At 39.6% G+C, this 26,850-nt stretch overlaps 1 protein-coding gene across 4 annotated transcripts in view; it reads left to right on the forward strand.

Annotated features, from left to right (window-relative positions):
* Positions 1-2,001: 2,001 nt before the first annotated feature.
* Positions 2,002-26,850, forward strand: part of SLC25A13 (solute carrier family 25 member 13) — a 124,596-nt gene continuing 99,747 nt past the window's right edge. The window contains exons 1-2 of one of the 4 annotated variants that reach the window (XM_067562152.1): positions 2,002-2,220; positions 4,868-4,882. In XM_067562152.1, the coding sequence (XP_067418253.1) occupies positions 2,209-2,220; positions 4,868-4,882 (27 nt within the window). In that variant the 5' untranslated portion in view covers positions 2,002-2,208. Of the gene's footprint in view, positions 2,221-2,325; positions 2,343-4,647; positions 4,667-4,867; positions 4,883-26,850 lie in introns of those variants that run through there. The other 3 variants (XM_067562155.1, XM_067562157.1, XM_067562156.1) reach the window with 3 other exon arrangements.

Genomic DNA, 26,850 nt, shown 5'->3' on the forward strand with positions numbered 1-26,850 from the left:
ACAATTTCTTAGCAATCTGGAATTGAAAAAATTCCCTTGCAGTCTGTTTTTGCAATAGTAAGGCTAAATGGGACAGTTTAAAATGGACTTTCAGCCTCAACTCTAAATGTCCTTGCTTTTGTGTATTTATGTTGAAACACAGTTATGACTGAATATTGTTTCTCTATGAATGTCCTTCTCTTGGCAGTAGTGTTAAAAATGACCTGAAAACATTTATGCTGTTCATAAATGGACTGATATGATTCATTCATTTTTAATTTAAAAAAACCTAATCATCTCAAATTTACTAATTAAGGCTCAGATTCTGCAAATGCTTTCACATGTTGCTTAACTTTATGCATTGATTTTACTGGGACTACTCCTATTTAAAGTTAAGCATGTTTGTTTACACTATTAGTGCCTAAAATAATAGAAATGTTTGATTTTAATTTTTTTATTTCAGTCTTAGAGTATCTCAAAATAAAGTGTTGTTCTAAAACACTAAGGTGGGAACTGGCCCAGATTCTCAAAGGTATTTAGATACATAACATTGTCTTTAGTGGGAGTTAGGTGCCTAAATATCTTTGAGAATCTGGGCCTATGTGCCTAACTGCCATTATGCCTTTGGTAATATCCCCCAGTAGCACCCTGACTTTAGGCAAACAAGGAAGCTACCATGTAGTCAGGAGTGGATCATACATAGGTTTGGACATGAGAACCTGATTTATTGAGTGGAGGAACACTGACACACTCACCACACACCACTCTTTATTTATCATGCATTCCTCTAGCTAGTCATCCTTGCATCTTGCTTGCTTTTTTTTTGCATTTCCAAACTGGCTGAAGTCTTTATTTCTTCTGAGCAAGCAGCACAAGTAATGATTTGACAGACCAAATACATAATTTCCCCTTGTTTCTCAGGCCTGGTCTGCATCTAAAACTAGGTCAATCTAGCTGCACCACTCAGGGCTGTGAAAATTTTAATGCCCTGTTAGAGGCACCTAACCCCCACTTAGATGCAGCTGCTACTGCCTCTTGAGGAGTTGAATTTAATACAAAGCCAGAAATACCCCTTCCGTCATTGTAGTGTCTACACTAGTGCAGCATAGCTGCAGTGCTGCACCTGTATCGCAGTAGTGCTTGTAGCGCAAGCCATACCCTCAAAGTTTCTGCATTTTTGGGTCTAGCTGACATTGCACTTTCTAGTTAGATTACACTTCGGGCTGATCCTGCTCTAATTAAGTTAATGGAAACGTTGGAGACCAGAAAGGCCAGAATTTCTGTCATTCTGTTAACCCTACTTCAATAACGTATGATTGTCATTCTCTATCCTAATTAGCCACTTCCCCACTTTAAAATAAAAAAGGAATTGTCTGCCTGGGGGCAAAAAACTTTCTAATTTTCCCATAAATGAGATCTGAATCAGAAAAAATGTTTTGTTAAGATAATTTGAGTAGCTAGGTAGTATTACTTGGGATTTGGTGGAAGAATGAAGGAAAAGGCAAAGGAGGAGGGAAACTTTCCACTAGTTGCCGATTTTTTTATTAATGCTCATAGCCAGAAAGAACCAGTGGGACTGCCAGATTTCAGATGAATCTGTGTCACTTCAGTTTAGGAAAGATCCTTTCTAATTGCAAACAGGATGTATAACAACACCAGGTTAGCATTGCACCTCAAGGCTTGTTGTGAATGGGATAATTATCTAACTGCAACAGGCCCCAGAGGGGATCTGGGCCCCACTGTGCCAGGCACTGTACAAACACATACAGAAGAGGCATTCACTAGGGTCCTGCCCTGGAATCCCAGTTTACAAAGTCCAGTTGGGCACTGTCGCTCTTCCACAGCCCCACTCTCAGGCAGGGCACTCAAAGGCGGCACCAGCACCAGCTCTCCACTCTGCTCAGCAAAGCCCCCCACGCCGCTGCCCAGCGCGGCCTCCTGATCGGCGGCCCCTGAACCCAGAGACAGGACAGTCACCTCCCCCTCGCGCCCCTCGCAGCTGGTCAGCGCAGCCCGCAGTCACGTGCCCGTCCTGCTCAAGCCGGGCGAGAGGAGAGAGCGGCGGATCACGCGCGCGCCTGCTGGGCTCCGGGGCCCGGCCGCAGCCAATGGGCTGGCGGCGGCGGCCGGCCTGGTGCGCAGGCGGGGACGGGAGCTGCCTGCTGCTGCTGCGTTGGTTGGGACAGGAAGGAAGGGGCCGGCGGCGGCGGCGGCTGCGCGGGGTGAAGCATGGCTGCCAAGGTGAGTCGGGAGCCGCTGCCGCCCGCTGGCCGGGCCGCTGCCTTGGCTGGGGGGTGACCTCACCACTGCGCCCGGGCTTGAGGCTGCCGGATGGGGCCTGCCCTTGGTGAAACTTGGCTGGGGTGGGTTGAGTCTCCCCTGCCTGCCTCTGCAGCTTCCCCCGGGGGGGTGCCCTGGTTGGTGTGCAGGCCCCTCGCGCTGCTTACATGCACCGCAGGGATCTGGGGGTTGCTAGCCGCGTTGGGTGGCTGCTCCCCGCAGGACCTGCGCCCCCCGTGCCTGGGGGATTTGGCTCTAGCCACGGTGGTGCCTGGTCTCTGCAAGCGCCCCTGCCAGAAGGGAGTTCAAGGGGCCTTCCCGTTCCCACCTGCATCCTCTTGCTTGGGAGCTCCCCGGGGGAGGGAGCGCGGGCGCCCCACCGGCCTTTGTGGCATTCCACGTAACAGGTCTGGCACCGCCGCACAGTCACCTTGGGCTGGGTTATACGCACAGGGCAAGAGTGCTGCCCCTACGGCCGTGGGGTCTTCGACCCTGACACGGGTCGGATCTGATTCAGCCTAGCCTGAAAGGACTTTGCTTTTGCCTTCATCGATTAAGTCACCTGATTCCTTTCCCAAGCCAAATTTAGGTAGTGGTCTGATAATGGGTGACTGTCCAGCCCAAGGGTGAGTGATTTAAAGAGAGCCTGCCAGTGTTTAAAACAAATCAACACATCTCTTTTAAAAGAGAGATTTTCACCCCATGTTACGGATTACACATTAGATTCTCCAAATAGCAATTAATTAATATGTACAGGCCTAATCTTGCAAACACTCTCAGTACCTGGTGTAATGCTTACTACTGTGAGTAATCTCATGGAATAGGACCACTCTTGACAACAAGTGCTACCTACAGTGGGTAGTAAATGTGTGTAGTATCTTTATAACATAATATTCTTTGATATTTTTTTCTTTTAATTTATTTGCTCAGTTTGGATGATGAACAGCAGCTAGTCAGTTTCACTTTTGTTTCTGATTAGTATCACTTTCAGATTTCCTTGAACTGATATGAGGCTGAGCTTGCAAAGTCTGTAGCAAGTGGCTGTGTTTGATTTTTATTAGATATAAAAACAAAATTCATGGAAACATTTCCATTCTTCATAGTTTTTTTTTTTTTTTTAAGCCCTTCCCCTCAAGGTTTGGGCCATTTCTTACATAGATGTCCTTCCGATGAAGGCGTATTAATTTGACATATGGGACAGTGTTTTGAAGCACTTTAGACTTTCTTCTCTGTAAACAGCTCTTGTTCATTATCATTGTTATGTAAGAAGGAATAATTGACTAATATTATCTAGTTAATGCAGCAATGTCAGAACATTAAAACTTCCTAAAGATTTGAGATGTAGTCCTGTTCCCATTGAAATCAGTGGCCAAACTCCTGTGAAGAAACGTAAGAAGATAAACAAATGTTGGTGCCAAAAAATCCCAACTAAACCCCAACAAAATCTGACCTCTAGAAGTATGTTCTGCTGAAGAAGCTTATTTCAATAAAGTTAATCACAGAATCAGTCTGTTCAGTATGTCAGTGTGCTGCTCAATAGCTCTCATTAAAGTTAGGCTGATTTGTCTCCACCTTCATACTAGCTGGTCTGATGAGTGTGACAAAGTATATGATGTGCTTTCTGTGTTGAAACTATCCTTCCTGAATTTTTATTCATCATTCATGGCTTTGTTGGTTTTATCTAGCTTTTTTTCTGTTTCTCTTCAGTATGACCAGTTTATCAAGCTCCACTTTACCAGTCTGTATCATTTAAGACTTTTCAAAGTCTTCTGTTTGCTGAGATTAAGATCAACCTGGGTATCCTTTGCTTCTCCTAGCAAAGATTTTAAATCAAGAATCCTTCTGCTTACACAGCACTCTATCTAGGGTAACATCTTAAATATATCCTAAATTGTAGGAAGTAATCATATTATGTAAACCAAGTAGATATTATTGAGCAATATATTTTGCTTTCAGTTTAATTTCATAGGGTTTAGATGACTGTACCCTTTGAGAAAACACCAGAAAAGTATAATCTTAAAATCCATTATATTTAAATATAGTGAACAATTTTGTGAACATGTGAGGCTATTTATATAATTCAATTTTACATAACTTAAAGTTTGGCTGAAAGACAACTGATTTCTTATTATTTAAATGGTGCCATAAATGTGAATGGTGTATGGTAGACAGGCATAGCGCTTGCCCTGCAGGGTTTACATATTTTAGATAAATTCTGAAACAGGCTAATGGCTGACATATCAGATGTAATTGGAGAGATTAAAGCAAAACAATAACTTACTATGAGATAGTGAGCAGCCGAGTTAGTTTAATATTTAAGCTGCATTGTGAGACTTTGAAGTTTTCACCTTTGTAGGTTGAAATGGCCAGAGTTGAACAAAGAGGATGGATTCCTGGTCCTAAGAAAGTCAGTGGTAAATCTCTAAGCAATGCTTTGTACTATTTACAGTAACAGCTGCGCACCAGTCCTGCAAGCACGTACATGAATAACTTGATCATGTATAGTCCTTGAGACTAAAGTTATTCCTGTGTTTGTAGGATCGGGCCTTGGTTTGTGTTTTGATTCCTCATTGATGTATCTTAGTAATGTTTGCCTTTTTCACCTCAGCCAAACAATGGACTGGTGAGTTGAACATTTTTTATACAAACTCTTTTTCTTTGTCAGCATGACTGCTTTTCTGTAATTTTTTTTTATTGTAGCCCCTCAGACTTATGAATTTCTTGGAGTCTAACTTAATTGTTCCTCATTTGCTAAGTCTCAAATGTTGACATTTTAAGAAGACTATAAGAACTCAATATATCCAAAAATAAAACACATGTTGAAAGACTATTAAGGCTCTGTAGTTAAATGCTCAGACATCAAGAAATGACAGAGTATGAGATTGCATATGCAACCTTAAATTTGTACCACGATATAGTTTTTATTACTTATTAATCAGTATGATGCAATTTTTATAAATTTAACATTCTTTATTGTATATTACTATATGTATTCTGAGTCCATGAAAGTGTTTTTTATGAAAACAACAGAGTAAATTCCTGTCATCCTGTCATAACCATGTCATCCTCTGAAGGTTGTGCTGTGCATGTAAAGTAACCTTTGCATTTTCTTAAACTTTTTGGGTGGAATTTCCTAGTGGAAAAAGTTGCATAATGTGGAACAATTTAGGTAGAAGACTCCCCATCACACACCTTCCCATTTTTTTTACAACACAGCTAAATTAGCCACATGTGTTCAGTAAGTTCAACCTGTCTTTGCTCCAAACATTGCTACAAAGTGTTAATGGTACAGTGCATGTGCAAAATGATTTTTTTCGCCCCCAAAGACACATACACCTGTCAAATTAAAACCAATTTAATTAGGAAATTCTAAGGCAGTTCTCAATGAAGGCTGTTTCCATGTCACATTTTAACTTTCTGTCAGTCTGTTGTTTTGGCACTCCTGCTGTTCCATATAAGGTTGCAAGATTTTATTTATAATGGGAAGGTGTAATTTTCTTATTTTGCACTCCAAAACAGCTAAACTATATTCAAATATTTTGTGTTTATATCACACTTGAGCAGAGTCCAAGTCTGAATAATTTCAACACAAAAGTGAAAGTTTCAGAAAGCGTCTAAAAACGGGGGGTTTAGAATGGAAAAACTTAAGCAATTTTAGGCTCCAGTCTCCCCAGTTGATAGCATATTGGCAGATTACTGCATCATTGCATGGAGACCTGTCCTATGGTTGCAGAAAAAGAACCTTAACTAACATGATAGTTAAGGCTATCTCTCCTGCAATAATACTCTGCTCTGGTGCAATGCACTGTGCTAAGTGTGCATACAGTTTGTGTGTATGTTTACTTGAAATTTGTTCTTTAACATATGATAACAAGAACAATGTAGTTCAAACGACTCTTTCACTCACTAAACTAACAGATTCTGTAAATAGTGAAGTGAAGCTCTGTAAGTGTTTAGTGCGATGATGCAGGCATTTTAAAGTTAAGCACACGAATAAATCTTTACAGCTCTGGGGCCTATCAGAACTAATTGATAACTGACATCAGATGTAATGAGGTAACAAATACATTATGCTGTTAACTGTATCTAAATTCATATCAGTTAACAGTATTGCAGAGTCTTATCCAAGTTTCATAAATGTATTGTAACAAAAAGGAAACTAATCTGGTGTGGAGTCTGGTAAGTCATTCTAGCTAGTTTTATTACCACTCAGATTGATTTTATTTTTAGTGTATTTTCAGACTGCTTGCTATTGAACCTGCTACAACATCTGCTACTAAAAAACCCGTCAACTTTAAAATATGAAAACTAAGCCCTGCATTTCCCTTGTTTTGCGCTGCATTAGTATATTCAGAGACCTTCCAGGAGTTGAGTCCCTCAAATTCATTCTGGTATCATCTAATTCAAAAATTATTTCTTTTCAGGTGCTCCCTCCATATGCTCTATAAAAAAAATTTGAATATTTTCTACACAACAAGATGTTAAACCAAGGCCCCTAATCCTGCAAGGAGCACCTGCTGAGTGGATTCAGTGGGGTTCTGTGCAGGATTGGGATATAAGGCCCTGATCCTTGAAATGCCTGCAAGTGGGAAAGAATGCTAAAGGTAGTATCTCCACTATTGGGCTCTCCACAGGTGCAGCAATGTGCTTGTGTGCAGTCACTTGCTGGATCAGGGCCTCATCCTCTAACAGATCTCTGTATCTCTTTAAAAATATAGAGAATAAAAAAAAAAAGTTTGCTTTTTGCTACTTTTCAGTTATTTGCACCCTGACTTTTCATGAGACTATTAAGTATCTAAAAAAGGGACACTGTCAATTTAAGTCACAGTTGTGACAATTTGTTAGTTATCGTTGTTAGAAACTAACATCTGAGATGACTAACTGAAAGAGGTTGGAAAACAAACCCATTTTTTTCCCCATCACTTTGTATTTTTCACTCTCTGCATTTGACAGCACTTAGTGTAAAGTCATTTTCCTTTGTGTAGTCAATTTGGGGCCTAACACTGCGAACATGTACAGCTGGATATAATGCTTACTCACATGCGCAGTCCCACTGAAGCCATAGACAACTCACATGAAGCTCCTGCTAAGCCATTATTTAGCAATGGATCCTTTCACGTGAAGCTCATTACAGCATTGATTTCTAAGCTGTTTCCTTTTTTCCCCCCGTAGATTTTTTTTTTTACACAGCAATAAGAAGAGAAAAATACATATTTTAAAAAATAGGAAGATGTAAACCCACAGGTATTAGAAGGGGATACTGAGGGGCATGGATAGTAACTGAAACAGCTTTTAAGTAACTTGAAATTCGCTTATTTTCATGTTGATGGAATTCCCGTCAGACCACAGTAATGTGTAGTCTCACTTCCTGTACAACTCTTTGGAAACCTGTTATTAGGACCTGCAGTTTTGTTTACCTCAATCATATCCAGTTTTGTTGAAGAGCTATCTAGCACCTGTTACATTAGGAAATAAATTCCTTTTTCTGTGCAACTTTGCATCCTTGGAAGTCAGAGGAATTCTGCTTAATATACTGCAAATACAGTACAGGATTAGGAAGAACATCTTTAACATAGAGAAGCTTTACATTCCTAAATGCTAAAATTGTGTCTTTTGACAAGTTTATTCAGGCACATATCTATTTTATTTATCCATGTTGTCCAAGGAGATATGTGACTTTGTAGTTACTGGAAGATATATATTTTCTGTTTTATTTTGGCTTAAATTTTGGTTTTATCTGTGGAGTTGCTGCTTGTGTGGCTATTGAATGGATTTATAGTGCTGAATTATGTGTTGGAAATTCTAGTGCATATGTGTTTAACATCAAACCTTAATCTTTATTACAGCCTCTGGACCATACTATAGCTATTATATAATAATGCCATGTTGTCTAGGTTACTGGTTAGTCTTCAGTGATAGAGGAGGTGAAATATGTTTCCAGTCAATAAGGAAGTAAAGATGCATTTTTCTGATGTACAGATATTTTCCAGAAGAGACCATACATCTCAGTCATGTGCAGGGAGATGAATCTGTCTTTGAGTACTTTAACTTGAATTGGATTGTAATAAAACAATATAAACTGAAGATTTGTTAAAACATTTAAAAAAAACAGTGCCAGTGCATTTTCAGTAACATTTTAAAATAATTTTGTACTATTTACAATATCGTAAAGTGTAGAAGTGTATCATTGAAATCACATTCTTTATCAAAAATGTTACTCTGGCCTGCACAAAAAGTAGTGTGTTGTAGGATAAAATTGCTCATAAGGAGTGGGCTGCTGGCATTCTTTTTCTCTTTAGAGAAAATGCATTTGAGAGTGAGGGTGGATACACACACCCGGAATCATATACACTTTGAAAATAACATTTAATCTATTTCTATTTATGTAGAGAATGATGTCCCTTCAATTTCTTAGTTCAGACTAGTAATCAGATGATACCTTTTGGAAACAAATCAGCAAACAATTCAAGTATTGGATTGGAGGAACGAGAAGCCTTTTTTTCCTTTTCTACTTGGAACTTGATCTTCTTAATTTTTATGATAAACCGTTCAGATGGTTTCCCTCTTTCCCCCACTATAGTCTGTAGACTTTAACCGAAGCTTGGAAGCAAGAATTTGGACTGAATTTTCCAAAGAACTTCAAAAGAAAATAAAACTAGCCTGGCAAATAGTTTGGTGCTGTATTTTTGACATGTTGGTGATTGGCTTATTTATATGTTGAAATGTGAACTGACTTGCAATAGAAGGAATCTTTCCTTTCAAGCGAGTGTATGGTTAGGTTTACTTTGATTAGCCCAGCAATCTGCTACACACTTTTCTAACAGTGCTAATCAATTTTAGTGCAACATAGATCGAAACACCACACAGAGAAGATTGCTGCTGCCTTAGTCTACAAATATCAGTCAGTTGGGGAAAATCTAATACCCTACAGCTTTCGTTGTTGTTGTTGTGGCTTTAGAAGTATGAGGAAAGTAAAGGAGAGAGAGAATAGCGGTAAGATGGTAGAACCATGAATATGATGTAGTTATCAAGACTGTTTTATATTTAGCTTGTTAGCTTTTACTGTAATTTGATCTGATGTGCAGTAGGATTTTTTTTATCATGATACTGTTGAGTCAGACACATTTAAAATATTTAGAAATCAAAAACAGAAATAGTGACCAAAATTAATAGAATTGGGATGGGAATTAGTGTGTTTGGCTTTGGGGACGCTTACAGAAGTTCCTGTACAACTTTTTATAACTTCATAGTATATCCAGTGAAATGTACCACATTATTTAATGACTATGTGCACTCTTCAGCTCTCTCTGTACATGGCTGTCTGGGATTTGTAAGCTTCCAAAGACCATTTATGCTGTCTGTACTCCTGGCTGAGCTATTTTAGAGAAGGTCAATATAGTCCGTAAGGAAAAGATGGGAGTGCATAATTTGATTGGCTGTTGGAGTGTATGTAAATTACAGCTTCATTTCTCTTGCCTTGCTCTCCTTACCAGTTGATGTATTTCTGAAGCATTTGGGATGTAACAACTTCCCGTGAGTAACTCCACTGGCAAGGGTGGCTCTCGGGCTGAATTGCTGGAGTGAGTTGTTTGTTTCTAAAATACAACAAAAAACCTAAACAAAGATAGGTGGGGGAGCCTCCTATATCAGTAGTTGACCCACACCTTCTCCAGTATTTCCTCTCTATCCCTGCCAAATCTCTGTTTAGCAGTAGGGTTATTTAGCTTGACAGGCCTTGCCTCAATTTCCTCTCCTAGTCTGAGCCTCCTTCTTAGATGTCATGCAGGGAGAGCTCAGATACAGTGTGCATGGTCCCTTTCACCTCTCCTCCAAATCAGTTATTACTGGTCTGTATCACCATCTATAATATTAGGGGCTAGAAGGTCTTAGATAGCCATATAGAGCCAAAAAACTTGGGCCACCACTGAAGGGGATTCCTTCTCCCTTGAAATAGGAAGCAACATCTGGGAGGATCAGAGCTTCCATGGGATTAACAGCTATGGCAGTTTGGGACTATTTTAGGCTGGTAATTAACTCGTTGTTTCTACTTTTGGTAACCTGTGTCAACTGCAGTTTAAATGCAGTGTGGTTGTTGTTTAAATGCAGTCTGAGTTTGGAAACTCGGGTATCATATGCAAAGATGTACTCAGTCTGGATTCTCACTGTGACAAGCTGCGCTGCTGCAACATATGACCGCCTTGCTTATGTTGAAGTCTGGTTCTGCTCAGAACAGGAACACATTCTTTCTCAATATTTCTGCTGCCTGGCAGTTTGAGTGTTATATCTGATGACTCTGGGGACAAAAATAAGTGTTTGCTTTTTAAACGATTTATTTTTTTCCTTTGTTGACCATGCTGAGCTGAGAGAGAGGGATTCTGTTCCTTCCTGAGCAACATCAATAGAGTTCACTGATTTCTAATCAGCTTCCTGTTGATGGGCTTGCATATGTCACTGACAGCCTCATTTGGATTTAGCTCTTTTATTATTGGTGATGTGCAAGAAGAAAAGAACATAGTTTACAGTTAGAATAACATTTGTATTGGTAAACTCAATATATTTGCCAGGGAAATCATTGGCATCGCTCCATAATACAATTTGTAGTCACTTTTCCACACTTTAAGAAGTGTAAAGGACAGGGATAGAGTTCAGATTTGAGGAGGGCAGAGTTCTTCCCACAAAATAAGCTCCATCCACATAAGATGCTACTCAGTAAATGGTGCAGGTGTTAAAAAATGGCGGTGCATGCTCTGGGCTCCTCTGCCTTGGCTTTTCTTCAGCGGCACTCATAAGACCTACTGGGCTGCTTGAGCTTGGTGCAACCTTGAAGGGAGTTCACATACCCCAGCGGGCACTGCCAGGCCCCTGGTGCTTGCCTCCTCAACTGGATGTGGAAAAAAGATGCCATTTTCTCCCAAATCTATTCACCGATGATGTCAGAATGACCTCTCACTCTCAGATCTGTGCAGATCCTCAAAATATGGGTCTCTCTCGCTCTCTCTCCACTGTTGGATACTTTGATGAGCAGTGATTTAATACCGTTGACAGTTAAAGTATTATTGTTAGCATTTGAGTTAGCCCACATTGAGATGAATAGGGAAGATTAAAGAAACTTTGTAATGATTTCGGTTCTATGTCAGCCATCATAACAGCTAGAGATGTACTCTTTTGAAAAAATGGAAGTTTAGATTCTGGTGATCAAGAAGACAGCATGAAAGAAATACTGACACTGTATTATTGGATGCTGGCTGAATCAGAGTCCTGGGCAGATACCTCTTTTATTCATAAATATGGGTCAAAAATTTTTTTTTTTTTTGGTAACATGTAAAGGTATCCTAGATGCTTTACGGATCATACACAAATACACTGCTCTTGCCCCAAACAGCTTACAGTTTAAATTTTGGACATGACGTGAGGTACTGGTGACAATTGGTAAGGTGGGGATGTGGCTAGGAAGCTAAATGTTGAAAGATCTTTAATTCTTTATCACTAGGATATTGTGATTTCAAAGCAGAATATAATTAAACTGACCTATTAGGTCATATGTAAGTTTTGAGGTAAGCTGTTGGGCCAATTTATAGGCAATCATATAGGTATGATTTTTTACCTGTGAACTCTTAATTGGTCTTATTGAGGTTATTAACACATGAAGTGTACATTGAGATCTTGCCTATAATGCTTCTGTCCAGGACATAAATATTGAGAAAATGGAAAATAATGCATTCCAAAGCTATTAGTTAAAATTTAAGTTTAAGAAAAGTTTAAGAAAATTCTCATTAGTTAATTTGGTAGGAATTGTGGTTAGCAAGGAACATAGGCATTTTGAGGCTGTTTTCATAGGGTATGTCTGCACTGACACAGCAGCAGGAATCGATCCTGGAAGTGCTCATTGGTCGACGCCATTAATCCATCTCCCCGAAAGGAGTAAGGCTGCGTTGACCGGAGAGCGTCTCCCATTGATGCAGCACAGTGAAGATAAGGCGGTACGGCAGTGTAAGTAAGTCGACAGGAGATACGCAAGCTACATAATGTAGCTTGAGTATCTCCCGTCGACTGTCGGTGGCGGTGTAGACCAGCCCATAGTTATTGGGGCCTGTTGTTGCTACCGGAAAGCAGAAATCATAGCTATAATGAAGCATAGATATCACATGCTTGATAATAAACAATCAAACTTAATGAGCAATCAAAACTAGCAACCCTCATCCAAGGCTAAAATATTGCTAAATGTCTAAGTGATCACAGTTATTAGACACTTTTATAAATAGAAAGTGACTTTGTTTTAGTTCTCAGTTTATTTCATGAGCTTGAATGAGAAGTAAAAACTTAAAGTAGTTGTGGGGCTGTACCTGGCAATGGAGTAAGGTCAAAGTCTGAATTACAATTTGAAACTCATATCTGAATATTACTTTGGATTTTTCACACTGACGGTTTAATTTTGTCACTGTGGGAAACTTTATTAAAAGGGGGCACTCGGATGTGAAGAGTTATAAAGGGATCTTACAAAACTGGGTGACTGGGCAACAAAATGGAAATTCAGTGTTGATGAATGCAAAATAATTTTCATTGGAAAAACATAATCCTAACTATATATATATATAAAAAAAATATATTGATGGAGTCTGAATTAGCTATTACCACTCAAGAAAGAGACCTTGAAGTCATCGTGGCTAGTTCTCTGAAAACATCCACTCAGTGTGCAGCAGCAGTCAAAAAAGCTAACAATGTTAGGAATCATTAGGAAAGGGATAGATAATAAGACAGAAAATATAATTTTGCCATCCATGGTACACCCACATCTTGAATACTGTGTGCAGATCTGGTCGCCACATCTCAAAAAAAATACAGGAATTGGAAAAGATACAAAAAAGAGTAACTAAAATGATTCAGGGAACGGAACAACTTCTATATGAGGAGAGATTAATAAGACTTGGACTTTTCTGTTTGGAAAAGAGACGATTAAGGGGGGATATGAGAGAGGTCTATAAAATCATGACTGGTGTGGAGAAAGTAAATGAGGAATTATTTACTCCTTCTCATAACACAAGAACTAGAGGTCACCAAATGAAAGGAATAGGCAGAAGGTTTAAAACGAACAAAAGGAAGTATTTCTTCACAAAACGCACAGTTAATCTGTGGAACTCCATGCCAGAAGATGTTGTGAAGGCCAAGACTATAACGGGGTTCAAAAAAGAGCTAGATAAGTTCATGGATGATAGATCCGTCAATGGCTATTAGCCAGATGGGCAGAGTTTGCTGTTTGCCAGAAGCTGAGAATGGGCAATGGGATAGTTTGCTTATAGACTCATAGACTTTAAAGTCAGAAGGGACCATTATGATTGGCTGATCTGACCTCTTGCACAACACCGTCGACAGAACCTCACCCACCCACTCCTGCAATAGACCCCTAACCTATGACTGAATTATTGAAGTCCTCAAATCATGGTTTAAAGACTTCAAGGTACAGAGAATCCACCAGCAAGTGAGCCATGCCCCATGCTGCAGAGGAAGGCAGGGTCTGCCAATCTGCCCTGGGGGAAAATTTCTTCCTGACCCCAAATATGGCAATCAGCTAAACCCTGAGCATATGAGCAAGACTCACCAGCCAGACACCTGGAAAGAATTCTCTGTAGTAACTCAGAACCCACCCCATCTAACATTCCATCACAGGCCATTGAGCATATTTACTGCTACTAGTCAAAGATCAGTTAATTGCCAAATTAGGCTGTCCTAATTGTACCTAGCTGTACTATCCCCTCCGTAAACTTATCAAGCTTAGTCTAGAAGCCAGCTAGGCTTTTTGCCCCCATTGTTCCCCTTGGAAGGCCCCTTCCAGAACTTCACTCCTCTGATGGTTAGAAACCTTTGTCAATTTTTAAGTCTAAGCTTCCTGATGGCCAGTGTATATTTGTTCTTGTATACACATTGATGCTGTACTTAAATAATTCCTCTCCCTCCCTGTTATTTATCCCTTCTTTTGGTTAGGCTAAACAAGCCAGGCTCTTTGAGTTTCCTCTCATAAGGCAGTTTTTCCATTCCTTGGATCATCCTAGTAGCCCTTGTCTGCACGTGTTTGAATTCATCTTTCTTATACACGGGAGACCAGAACTGCACACAGTATTCCAGATGAGGTCTCACCAGCGCCTTGTATAATGGTACTAACACCTCCCTATCTCTATTGGAAATACCTTGCATGATGCATCCTAGGACTGCATTAGCTTTTTTCACGGCCACATCACATTGGTGGCTCATAGTTATCCTGATGATTACCTGTTCTGTTCATTCCCTCTAAAGCACCTGGCATTGACCACTATCGGAAGACTGGATGATGGGCTAGATGAACCATTCGTTTGACCAAGTATGGCCGTTCTCATGTTCTTATTTATTCTATCCAGGATCTTGTGTGCTCTCAGGAATAGGCAGATTGGATTCCTATTTATTTCACACATTGTTTAACTAGGAGCAAGATCACAACATTTTAATGTTCCCAGTTTCTTCACAACAGAAACTGGTTTATGGGAATGTAAAATCCTGGATGATTCCTCCTGTGAAGTCTGTTCTGAGCAACTTCATCAGCCATTGCCTGACTTCCGTGCATTATCCATAAGGCTGTACTATGTTCCAGCACACTTACTTCATTTCCTTAGCTGATGAACATCTGAGCTGTGTTCTGTCAAGAATTTTAAATACATTTCTGGATCTGGGCTTCATTTCATTCTGAAACAGTTATTGATAAACAAATCCAGAAGCATAGAGGTTTATGGAATAGACAAAATCCTGAAAATTCAAAGTGGATTCCTTGGATGACCTCCATTTTATGGTGCAAATTATAGATCAGTAAAATAGCATTAGCCAGCATAGATGGATGTAAGGTGGTATACCATGCAATCTGATTGGGTGGAGAATTGGACTTGTAGCTGGAGGGCAACGAGTAGGAAGATTTAAGAAAGTGAGGCAGAGTTGGGGCAATATACCTTTATTTATTACATCTTTATTACCTTTATTATTACATCTGACGAAGTGGGTTACAGTCCGCAAAAGCTTATGCCTGCAGAAATTAAATTTTAGTCTTTAAAGTGCTACAGAACTCTCGTTTTATTATTGTTAGTGTCAATATTTAATAATAATAATAAACAACATCTTATATAGGGGTTATATATACCACTATTTACTTCACCTCTGGGTTTGTCCCTAAAATAGTATTTGTTGGTTGAACACATTCTAACTCCGTAAATTCCCATTTAGAAACGGTTAAGAGTATAAGACTTTCTTTAATGGTGTCTGTGTCTGATCAATGTATTTTGTGGACTTTTATATAGGAATAGATGCACAAGAGCTCATCTTGGATGGGAGCTGAGGATCTGACTTACAGTACTCAAATTAGGAGAGAGAATTGCTGACGTGGCCCCACCTTCAAACATTTGGGCCATATCCAGTCTGAAAATGCCTTTCTTCCTTCCACTGCTGTTGATGCAGATATTTTCCTAGGCTAACAATGGAACTCTTTAATTCCCCCAAATTCTTCCTACTCTTCATGTTATGCAACAACTCCAGAAACTTTGACCAAGTTCTTAAACTTCTTCCATATTCATACACCTTTATTAACTCTTTCCAATGATGGCTGGTAATATCTGATAGAGGCTATGTTTACACTGACGGCGGCAAAATCGCCGCCGCCAGACCGATCTTTCAGGATCGATTGAGCGGTCAGTGAGACCCGCTCAATCGATCCGGAAGTCGACTCTAAGTCCATCCCTTCGAGTAGCGGTGTAAACAGCGTGCAGAAGCAGTCGACCTGACTTCTGCAAACTACTTTGCTTAGTTTGCATAACTCCCATCGACTGCTGCCGAATCGGGGGGGCAGTGTGAACAAGCCCAGAGTGGGCAAAAGTGACATATACCGATTTGGTTGGTGTCAATATACAGCAGCAGATAGAGATTGTGTGTTTCTGGCAGTAGGCTGTGCCTAGCCTTGCTTTATCAGACGAGACTCCACTGAATTTTTCCTACATTCTCCAACATTTGTCAGCTTCTCAATGTTTGCAATTCCAGCTTATGAGAATTTCTTTACTTTTTTCTTAACTCGTTTGAAGGAGCTTTGAATATTTGGCTGGGGGAAGGCACTGTATTAAGAATGATCCTGAGCTAAGTGGTCACCATCTGGCATATAGGTGGAAGAGGCTATGACCTTTCTTAGCTACTAGTCCTGCCCCAACTTCCCAGCCAATTCAACCAGCAGAGCTTCTCTTTTCTACAAGGCATACATTTTCCTTGGTAGACAATAAAGGGATGCTTAGTGGGTGAGCTAGCAAATACTCTTCCCCTGGGGAAATTGTGGTGTGAGGTTGCCAGCTGCTACTACAGCAGCAAAGTATCAAAGTAAAAAATATGAAAGAAGGAAAAGTGACCACTTTCAGTACTAGCCTAGTTTGAGCCCTAAATGAATATTTAATCAAATTATAATAGTTTTGGTGCCATGGGTACATTTTGGGGGTGATATGTTTATTCAAAAAAATTAATGTTTGACACATACTTCATCATAAGTCTTTTAAACCAGCTTACTCATCAAAATGATTATGACCCCAACGGTCTAAGATCTGTGTGATTCCAGTTTGGAGTTCTGTGCAAAAATGTATGGCAACATATAGCATAGCCCAAAGGCATATTACTAAACAAAGCTGCAGGCCATTCATTATTATTGTCACTCTTTTTATTCTGTCTAAGAAATGTGACCCATTTGTGCTCTTACCTGGTTATGTCATTTTTATTATTTTAGGCTTTAATTCTATAGTTAGCAGGTATTATTTTAAACACATCTCATGGAGTAGGATTCTCCCAGATGTGGTACAAAGTGTGAAAAGCCATTAGAAAAAGATTGCCAAATGTAAGAATACTTTGTCTGGTTTATTCAGACTGCGTGATGGGCTGGAAACTAGAATCAGATTAGTTAAATCTTCACATATTTAGGTGAACAACATTTTGAATAATTTCACATTTCCATTAAAAGTTTTTTTTGTCATCAACATGGTCAGCCTTCCTCTCTCCGTCACTTCATTTTTATAATTCAGCCTGCCATTGTGTGTCAGTCTAGATGGAAGCTGCTTTATGGAGGTAATGAATTGGTCCCATGTTGATGCTGCTCAAATCTTATCTCAAAAGTAAGAAAAATATGGGAACATTATATTTATTATGTCCGTTTTTGCTACTTACACATCGTAGTCAATGTATGTGGATTGTTTAACAACAAAGTGGATGCTATAGAGCAGTGATTCTTAACTCTTTCCATATTCTGACCTTATTTTCCAACAGAAGATGTTTTGGGATGCGCTTTCTATCTAGTCATAAAGAAAATGTGGCTGATCATGATCTCTTGAACTCTGTTTCCATTCCTCTATGGGGTTTATTAGATATACACTCATGCTATGTATTATAATGTGTAATTAAAGCAACATACTTACAAGTAAATTTGGAGGAAAAGGTAATAACTCAAACATGTATGGAAGCATTTGTCTGACTAAATCTAATAGTGTGTGTTTAATAATTTTCTTTTCAATGTGAGGTTGACAAATTAAGAAAACAAATATTAAATCAGCTATTTTTTTGTGTAGAAAAAACTAACAATCTACAGAAAATGAGAATGAGGAAAATTACTTAATGGGGTACAAAAAATGTTGAAAAGTGTGCTGTTTTGCCCTCTAATCTTTCTAAATTATACAGCATGAGTGTATAGCCTCAGTTTTCTTACACCTCCCCATGAGGTGGAATGCAAAGTACTACATGTGATCTAGGATTCTAACAATAAAAGTTAGATGCAGGAAAAAAGATAAGTAGTTTCAAGCCTGAGCTTATTTACTTGTTGAAACTCTGTAGTCTGGGGAAGTCTTGAGTCATAGCTGTTTGTCTAATCATCCAGTATATTTAGTGTCAGAGAACTGGATTAAATGATCCAAAGGAAGCTTTTTACTGGAATTTTATTGCATTTTTAAAAATGGATAACAAAAAGGGAGCAGTTTGGTTGGCTAACATAAGTATTCTAATATGGGATGGCAGATGCATAGATCAGAATTTCTTAGCTTACATCACAATTGTGATGTCAAAGTGTCCAAGGAAGAAAATAGAACTTTTGTTTTATGAGATTAAAAAAACCAAACAAACCCCAAACACAATAGCACTAGAATTTCTCTAGGATCTCAAGCTATTCATTGTCCATCTCAACTAATACCTCGGGTTTTACGTTGAGCTATAATGCCTCCTCAGCAAATAAAAATGGAAATAAAAATGATTTAATTCTGCTTTCCTCATTCTTTACTACTAAAGATACTGGCATGAAAACAAGTTCTAAAGGATTTTTCTTCTGCTTTTTTATTCCCCATTTTAAATCAAAATGTTCAGTTCAACATAATTTCCATAGGAACTAGGTGATCTCAAAAATACTGAAGACCTAGTATCAAAAGTAAATTACTATTTTAACAACAAGATTGTGTTTTATGTGAATATTGCTAAAAAGTCATCTCAACCTACAGAGGAGAAAAAGATTGCTCAAGTTAACAGAATTGTTTCTAAATAGATTTTATTTTATTTTATTTTCTGAAGCTTTTCTGAGTGGAAACTCCTTAATTACTGTTGCCAAGTCTTTTAAATTTTCTGCAGAGTCTGGAAAGTTATAATGAACTCTTCCGTAACTTTGGTTGTCACTGGTCTTGCATTCTGTCAGCTCAGAGATTGCTGCCACTTAGTATCACAGGTTGTACCCTGAGGAGTGAGGCTGGGCACCTCCATCACCCCTCCCTTCCTCTTTGGCTGTCATTGCAGTAGCATTCGTTTGGAGTGTGGGATGTGGTCTCCAGGCTATCAGTCTTAAGGAGGCAACTTCCACCCTTCAAGGCCTAACTGCAGTCCAAGATGGGGGGAAAAAATCAAACAAAATATTCCTGCAGCTCCCAGAGTAGTCCAGGCTCACCCTGCAAGGCAACAGGTAAATAGGTTCTGTGGAGGGGCTGGATTTCATTTCCCTAAGTACCTGAGAGGCCCAGGCTGAGCACCCTGGACACTAATCAAAAGCAAAATAAAGATGTTCCCTTTACCTTTCCAGAGGGTTCAGGTTGCAGAGACTATTCAGCAACTGCCCCTGCTCTGTGGGGCTAGGAAGCACAGTTTTCTAGCTGTGCCACCCTGCACTAGGCTTTGAGCCTTCCTTTTAAGGAGTCATCTCACTCCCCTGCAGCAGTCCTCAGAGTGTGCAGGCTTGGGGCTGATTGTGCTGGGAGAAGCTCTATAACCCCTATCTAACTGGGATGGGACCTTGTCCTTTAATACATCAGTAACTCCCCGTGGTGCATTCTCTGAAGTCCCTATCAGTTTATTTTATTTTTCTGCTTGAAACTGCAAGTTATTTCCAGGCTCTCTCCCTGATAGCTCAGACTCTCTCTCTCGCCCGCCTGCCTTTTCTCCCCTACATCGTGAATGTGAAGGTCATGTACACACATGCCACTCTGATACTATTTAAGCATCAAGAATATGCTTGGTGTTAGTACCTGAGGTCTGAACTATAAAAACAGACAATTTAACACCCCACCCCATTACATTATAGTTTTCCTGTTTCCTGAGGGGTGGGGAAACAGTTTAAACTTGAATCTGAAATTCCCACTGGGCTCAAATTTGATCCCATGAGACCCACAGATCTACATGCAAAACAGCACACTTACAAAGCTACATTTCAGCATGCAGTTACTGTGATTGCAGTTGAAAATACGTTTTATACACCTCTAACTACCCACCTTTTCTAACTGCATTGCGTGTGTAAGTGAACCTCTGCCCACTGAAAATGTAGGCCCAAGAATTTAAATTGATGGTGCTGCAATATTTATAAAAAATCCATATTCAACTTTCTACTTCTTTTGCATATGTTTCTAGGCCCTCCATTGGGATGCCACCGTTGTTACTTCTGTCAAGTGCTAAGGAAAGATTTCTGACTCCAAGATTTAGGATTTTCTTTTATTCCTGCCATTTATAATGCACACGAACATTGTTACTTGTGTGTGAGGTTGTCTACTTCCATTATGCAGTTGTCTTTTGTTCTTTTAAGATCATAGAAAGGATTCATGCATACATATGGATTCATGCCCACTCACACACCCTCCCCAGTTCTGAGCTACTGAGGTGTGTAGCATTTTGAATAGACTTGAATAGATGGATTTGATTATAAATAGGATCTCTAAAAGTGAACTTCTGTGCTCAGTCAAAAAAGAAAACATAATGCTGAAACAAAATACATTACCTGTCAGTTATTCCTACGTAATTCCTGTCACACAATTATTAGTTGAGACATTAATGTATAGGAATTTTCTCTCTAGCCCATTTACTTCTGCTTATTCATGACTATGATGTCACCTATAAAGAATTGAGTTATTCTCACGACAGTTTGATGTAGATGACCTTTCCATCTTCTGTATAGGTATTTATTGCATGCCTGTCATTATGGTATTTTGAGTGCTTGAATTTTAATGTTATGATCGAAGTGACTTGTTGGTAAACTTAGATGGGCTCATTTTTAATTGTAATCCCTTGTATACATATTTTCCTCTTGTCCTGTAGTTCTACCCATCCCAGGGTCATCATTCCACAAGGCTGCTCCTATATAAGGAAATGCCTACAGATGTTGTTGCTAGGTTATTGAGCCCCAGTATTGCTACTTAGCTCACCTGTATGCTGGAGCTTGGAAAAGTGCTAACAAGTCATGTCATAGAAACACTTTACATACTTTGAACAGTCTTTGATTCTTCAGCATTGTTGCTGGCTAACCTGCATTACAGCCATGTTGGTTACGAGTTTCATACAGTGCAGGCAGATACATATGGCAGCACTTCTGCGTGGCTATCCCATAGTGTTGCATTGTTGCTGCAGAGGGTTTTGAGTAGTTCCCGTGTTGTGTAGTGTTCTTGGAGTCTGTGTACAGGTACCACGATTCCCTGTCAATGTAGTAAAGCTGCTGAAAATTGCTGATGCAGTGTGAGTTCAGAAAATAAGGGACAGTGTCTGTCTGACTTGTTGTTGTTTTCCATTTGGAGAAGAATCTGTTCTGCTCACTAATGGAAGTATGTAGGGCCATTGACCTGGGCCGATGATGATGATTTTATAATGGCTTGTTTTCCAAATTCCAAATGAGGGTAGCAATTGAATCTATAGCTGAAGTTTGACCCCACAGCAACGGGCTACCAAGGTGAAAGCTGTACCCTCTGTGGGCAAGAGACATTCTGTTGCTTTGTGGAGGTAGGCTATTTCCTGTACATGGTGTTGAGGAAGTCGTCAGCTGAGATTGAATTGGAGGTGTGCTATGTAATAAAGTCCCACCATTAGGTGTTCTTGCCATTAACAATGTTCCCTGTTAAAATCAGAGGATTTGAACATGAGTGATGCTTTCCTATCTGCAGAGGAGCTCTTGAGAGAGCATGTTTGCCTGTTACATGCCCATCATGTAATACTAGGTTCTGCTGGAGAAGAGATACTAGCTTCTTGTTAACATCAGCAGACCAGGCAAAATGCATGATGATACCATTTTCAGCAACTTCTTGTGTGTATTCAGGCAGAATGGGGCACTTGTTTTCCTGTCCCCTCCATAGAAGAGGAATTAGCAGGTGCCTCTTACACTTGGAATCCTGCCTCCTCTTTGCTTCTTTGGGTAGCAAAACTGTAGCCCAGTTTCTCTGCACAAATGGTGCTTCAGCGGTAATTTCAGAAAGTCAGCTGGTGTCCTGAAAATGTGCTTTTGGAAGACTGGAGAGGTCTTTTAAATCAGTGATACTAATTGTATCCTCAAAAGGGCTGTGTGTTGAAAGCTGCACAACACTTGTGGAAAGCAAAATGGAGCGTGTCACATAGTGGGTTGTGTGAGCCACCAAATGCATTTCAGTACCTTGACATGGTAAGGGTAAACCCTCCATTTCTACAAGTACTAGGAAAGCAAAGGTGATAGTTGTGGGTGCCTGTGCCATTATATTGCTATTTTGTGATGAGTAGAAGGGGGAAAGCATTACTTTAAAATACCTATGGATTGAAAAGTTTTCAGTTTTGATTGTCCTGGCTGGCAGTTCGCATTGTGATTATTATTTGGTCATTTTTTGCTAAGATACTTGCAGATACATAGGAAAAGTGAATTCTCATCCACATAAGCAAGTTGGTTGGGCCACAGCTGCTTTATATCCTTGATCCTAGTGCAGGTTAGGACATGGCTTTAGGATAATCTTTAATGAATATAAAAAAAACTCTGAATGCAAATTCTTCCTAAAACCACATTCTAAACTGGTTTTAAACATTCCAATCTCTAATGTAAATGGGAATATAAGGCATTTCTGGGGCTTATCTTAGCAGAAGGGCTGTATCTCTCGTGTGTGTGTGTGTGTGTGTGTGTGTGTGTGTGTGTGTGTGTACTTATAATAAATTTATAGTCTATTTTAATGTCTTTTTAAGGCCAGAAGACATTATTATGATGGAATCCAACCTTCTGTATAGCACAGACCATGAACTTTCACCAAGTCATTCTTACAGGAGGAGCACTAACTTGTGGTGGAACTAGAGAATATATTTTAGAAAGACCTGCAGTCTTGATTTAAAGCCTTTAAGTGATGGAGAGTCCCCTACATGCCCTCCAAATCTGTTCCATTGGTTAATTATTCTTAGTGTTAAAAATTTGCATCTTATTTCCATTCTGGATGGTTCTAACTTCAAATTCCAACCATTGTATCTTGTTATGCTAGATCTTTGTCAGCTAGATTAAAGAGGTCTGTAGTATCCAAAATCTCCCTCTGTAGGTACTTACAGATCATGGTCAAACTGCCTCTCAACCTTCTTTAAACTAAGTAGATGGCACTTCTTTAGTCTCTGATTGTAAGGTAGCTTTTCCAGACGTCAAATCGTTTCTGTAGCTTTTCTCTGATCGCTCTCCAATTTTTCAACATTTTTTTTTTGAAAGTGTGGACCCCAGAACTGGATTCCAAGGGGATAAAAAGAGCAATTATGGAGCGCGTGATGGAGGAATCATCTTTGACTCCTCCCTTCACCTCCATGCCTTGTTCAAACCTTGCTGTTTCTTCTTCCATAACCTATCGAAAACTCATCCCGTCCTCTCTGGGAGGGACTAAAACACTTGTTGATGCCTTGATCATCTCTGGGTAATTGCATTTCTTCCTCCCTAAAACCTATGTCACCCCTCAAGCCCTTTCAAAATAGGCCCACTAAAAGTATCTTCTTCACCCATCACTGACCATATCACCATTACTCCTGGAATCCCTTCAAGGGCGCCATTTCATCACCTCATAAAGTTCAGAATTCTTATACTTAGCATCAAGGCCCTAAAAGCGTAGGCATTAATTCTTATCATGTTTCCTGCTGCACTCTGATTCCCTCTTTCATCTCTGTTCTTTTTCCATCCTGTCCTATTTGTGCGATGCTCTCCCTATCCACTAGTCCCATCTTTCAAATACCTCCTCAAGACTTGTTCCTTCCATATTAAGTACAATAAATAAACTAGTAGTTAATTATTTTAAAACCCTCCAAAGTATTCTCCTTTTTGATTCTCAATGCATCCTGTCTCTATCTATCTCTTAAATTGTAAGCTTCTCAGGGCAAGGACTGTCTTCATTTTGTGTGCTGATCCAGGACTGGGCATATTGTCACTACTGAAGTGATGTATTAAAAGGTGTATGTTAAAATAAATTGGTGGGATGATTGAGCATCCACAGAAGCTAATTACAGCAACAAGGAGTAAGGTCTGTTTAGCAAAAGAGCATCTTCATAAATACAAATCAAGATAAAGGAACATAAGCAAAATGAGTAACACACACACCCTTTCCTAACCTGGGAATCTACTCAGTCCTCAGAGCCTGACTGGGGAGAACGTCCCTATCCCCACGTATCCTCCTCCTGTTTCACCAACAGTTCTTTTTATATTCCTTATCCTGAACTCCTTTGCTAGTGGAGAGAAATAGGAATTTGGTGTTAACCCCTTGTGTGCCAGGGGCCAGGTAGTGCTGCTACAGCTGTTGTACCGTTATGTAAAACAATTTACTATAATACACAAATATTAAAAAATTGATAATTAGCAAAAATTGTCAAAAGTGCCTGAGGGACTTAGGAGCCAGTAGTCCATTGACTTCAAAAATTGTATCCAGAGTCTCTCATCTGATACGTCACCCCACTTCCATGAATATTCGGTAACTTAGCTTGTTACTCAGAACCTATGCTCAGTCTCTCTTCAAGTTTTCAAAAATAAATGTTGACTGTTGGAAAGCTTTATCCACTAAATGGCTCTTTAAAAAAGTGGCTGGCTTTTACAAAGTTATTCTGTGTATAGGGCAATAACAAACATCCCACTGATATGCCTTTTCAGATGTCTCTTCACATGATGAAATGGATGCCGTGCCTATCAACTTAGGGTTTGTTTTTCTTTTCCACAGGAGAAAAGATAGAACAGAGATAATTTGCCGGTAACAAAAGATTTCTTGTAAGGCAATTTCTGTGAATGTCAGTCAATATGACATTAAATTGTAGCGGAGAAGAAGCAGCACAAGTAGTGTCTGTGGGTCAGTCTATGCTAGGCAAACTAGCTGTTGGCTTACAGTGGTTTTAGGCAGCAGATTCCTGAAGTCCACTCTCAACTGGTTTAAAAAAACTGTATAACTGCTAATGTAACCCCCTGGTGAATGTGTGTTACAGGTACCCCTCTGTGGCATCAACAGAGGATATGAGTTTTTACAACTGTCACCTAGGGAGTCTTGCCTCTTTAGTTCAGGCTGTAGCAGCTTGTGCTTTTGGGACTGGGAGGGTCTGGTTCAGTCCCCAGCTGTCACACTAACGTACCTGAAATGCAGTAGTTTACAGTATGATTGCTAACAGTGTGATGAAGACCCTTTTTGCAAGGGGAACCTGTTGGTGGCAACCATCATCTGCAACAGGTCACTTCACTGGTGTGAGTGTGGCCTGTGTGTTTGTCTCTCAAGCCTTATCTGGATTAGGAAATCGAGAAATAACTGTAAATATTTCCACTGTTGCTAACACTGATTCAACTCCAAAGGCATCAGCCCCATTAAACGCTGTAGATGGCTCATGGACTCTAGCACCCTTCTTCAGTATTGTCAGTGAAATCTGCTCTAAGCAAATATAATCCATTCAGTACTGAAAATGGCTGCTGGAGTTGAGGAGCCATCTCTGCTAGGTTTCTCAAAGTTGTTAATTCCAATGGAATTGAACCAGTATGAACCACCCTGGGTAGCTATATAAACTATCACTTTGTGTTTCCTCCTCCACTTTACTCAATAATTTCTACAGGTATATTTTTGCCACAAATTGACAATGTGGGGGCAGTGTAAAACTGAATTTAATGACAACATTAATGATGCATGCAGTGTTGCACTGATTATATTATTCATTTTATAGTCAATAGATTTTTCTTTTTTTTTATTTGCTTGTGGTGCTGCAGAATCCAGCACAGGAGTTACTGCAGAAATCAAGGGACCTTTCCACAGAATTTAGATCTAGCTTGCTGTTGAGAGTACAGAGCAGCAGAGTGGGCTGTCAAGTAAATAAACATCTTAATAAAGGATAATGACACTAAGACTCTGCATGTTTTCTGACTCTCAACCCCATAATTGTGCACATTGCCCCAATGACTTTTGGAAGAAAAGGTACCAAATGTTATTAACCCCCCCCCGACACACAAAGTGAGTTTACAGTAAGTAAACTTACAGGGCATGCTGTCTCAACAGTGCTGGAGACACCTGATTAAAGCCTCTTCTAACAAGGGTCTAGCACCCTTCCTATATCTTGTATTTCTGCCCACGTCAGTTTTCCCATCATGATTTTTCAGAGGTATCTACAGTTTCTTTACTTTTGGACAAGGGTCTGATGCAAGCCCATTCTCCGTGGAGAAACTCACTGGTTTCATTTGAGCTTTTGAATTAGGCTCTAAGTATTCAGCCTATGAACTTTTTCCTCATTCTACCCCTTGAGATGCAAAATAATCATTAGAGGTGCTCTACATTTTGCGCACGCATGTGTGCGTGCGTGCACACTTTTTTCCCCAAAAAATCCAGGTTTTGATAAGTTTTCACTTTTTTGACCGGTTCTTATAATCACAGTCTAGCATCAGGAAGAAATTTCTTTGTACATTTTCCCACACCAATTTCTAGCATAATTCACAATGCTGTTGCATAGGGTTTTTTATTTTTCCCTCCACCCCACCTTCCTGACTGCCAATATTTCTACTTAGGTTTATGCTGAGGAACAATAATTTATGATGTAGTTTCCAAATACATAGCCAGTTTTTATCTTGACAAGGTTTTACTTGATATCCACTAGTTGTGTTTTCCTTTAATTCATAATGAATGGATCTGTCCAAAAGTTTTCTGAAAACCCACGTTAGCTGTGCCCTTTGAGTAGCTTTTACAGATTAGAGATGAAGGTTTTGTGCTGATTTAATACATCAGATTATGCTTATTGTGGTGGTTTTTATTATGGCTAAACATTTGGGGGCGGGGGGAGAGCAGAAAATCTGGAAGGCACACATTGAGGAATTGCATCCATTCACCTCCAAAGAAAGAGTAA

The sequence above is a fragment of the Emydura macquarii genome, unplaced genomic scaffold (genome assembly GCF_026122565.2).
Source record: "Emydura macquarii macquarii isolate MOO-44397 ecotype Brisbane River unplaced genomic scaffold, CSIRO-AGI_Emac_v2 contig_2422, whole genome shotgun sequence".
NCBI lineage: Eukaryota > Metazoa > Chordata > Testudines > Chelidae > Emydura > Emydura macquarii.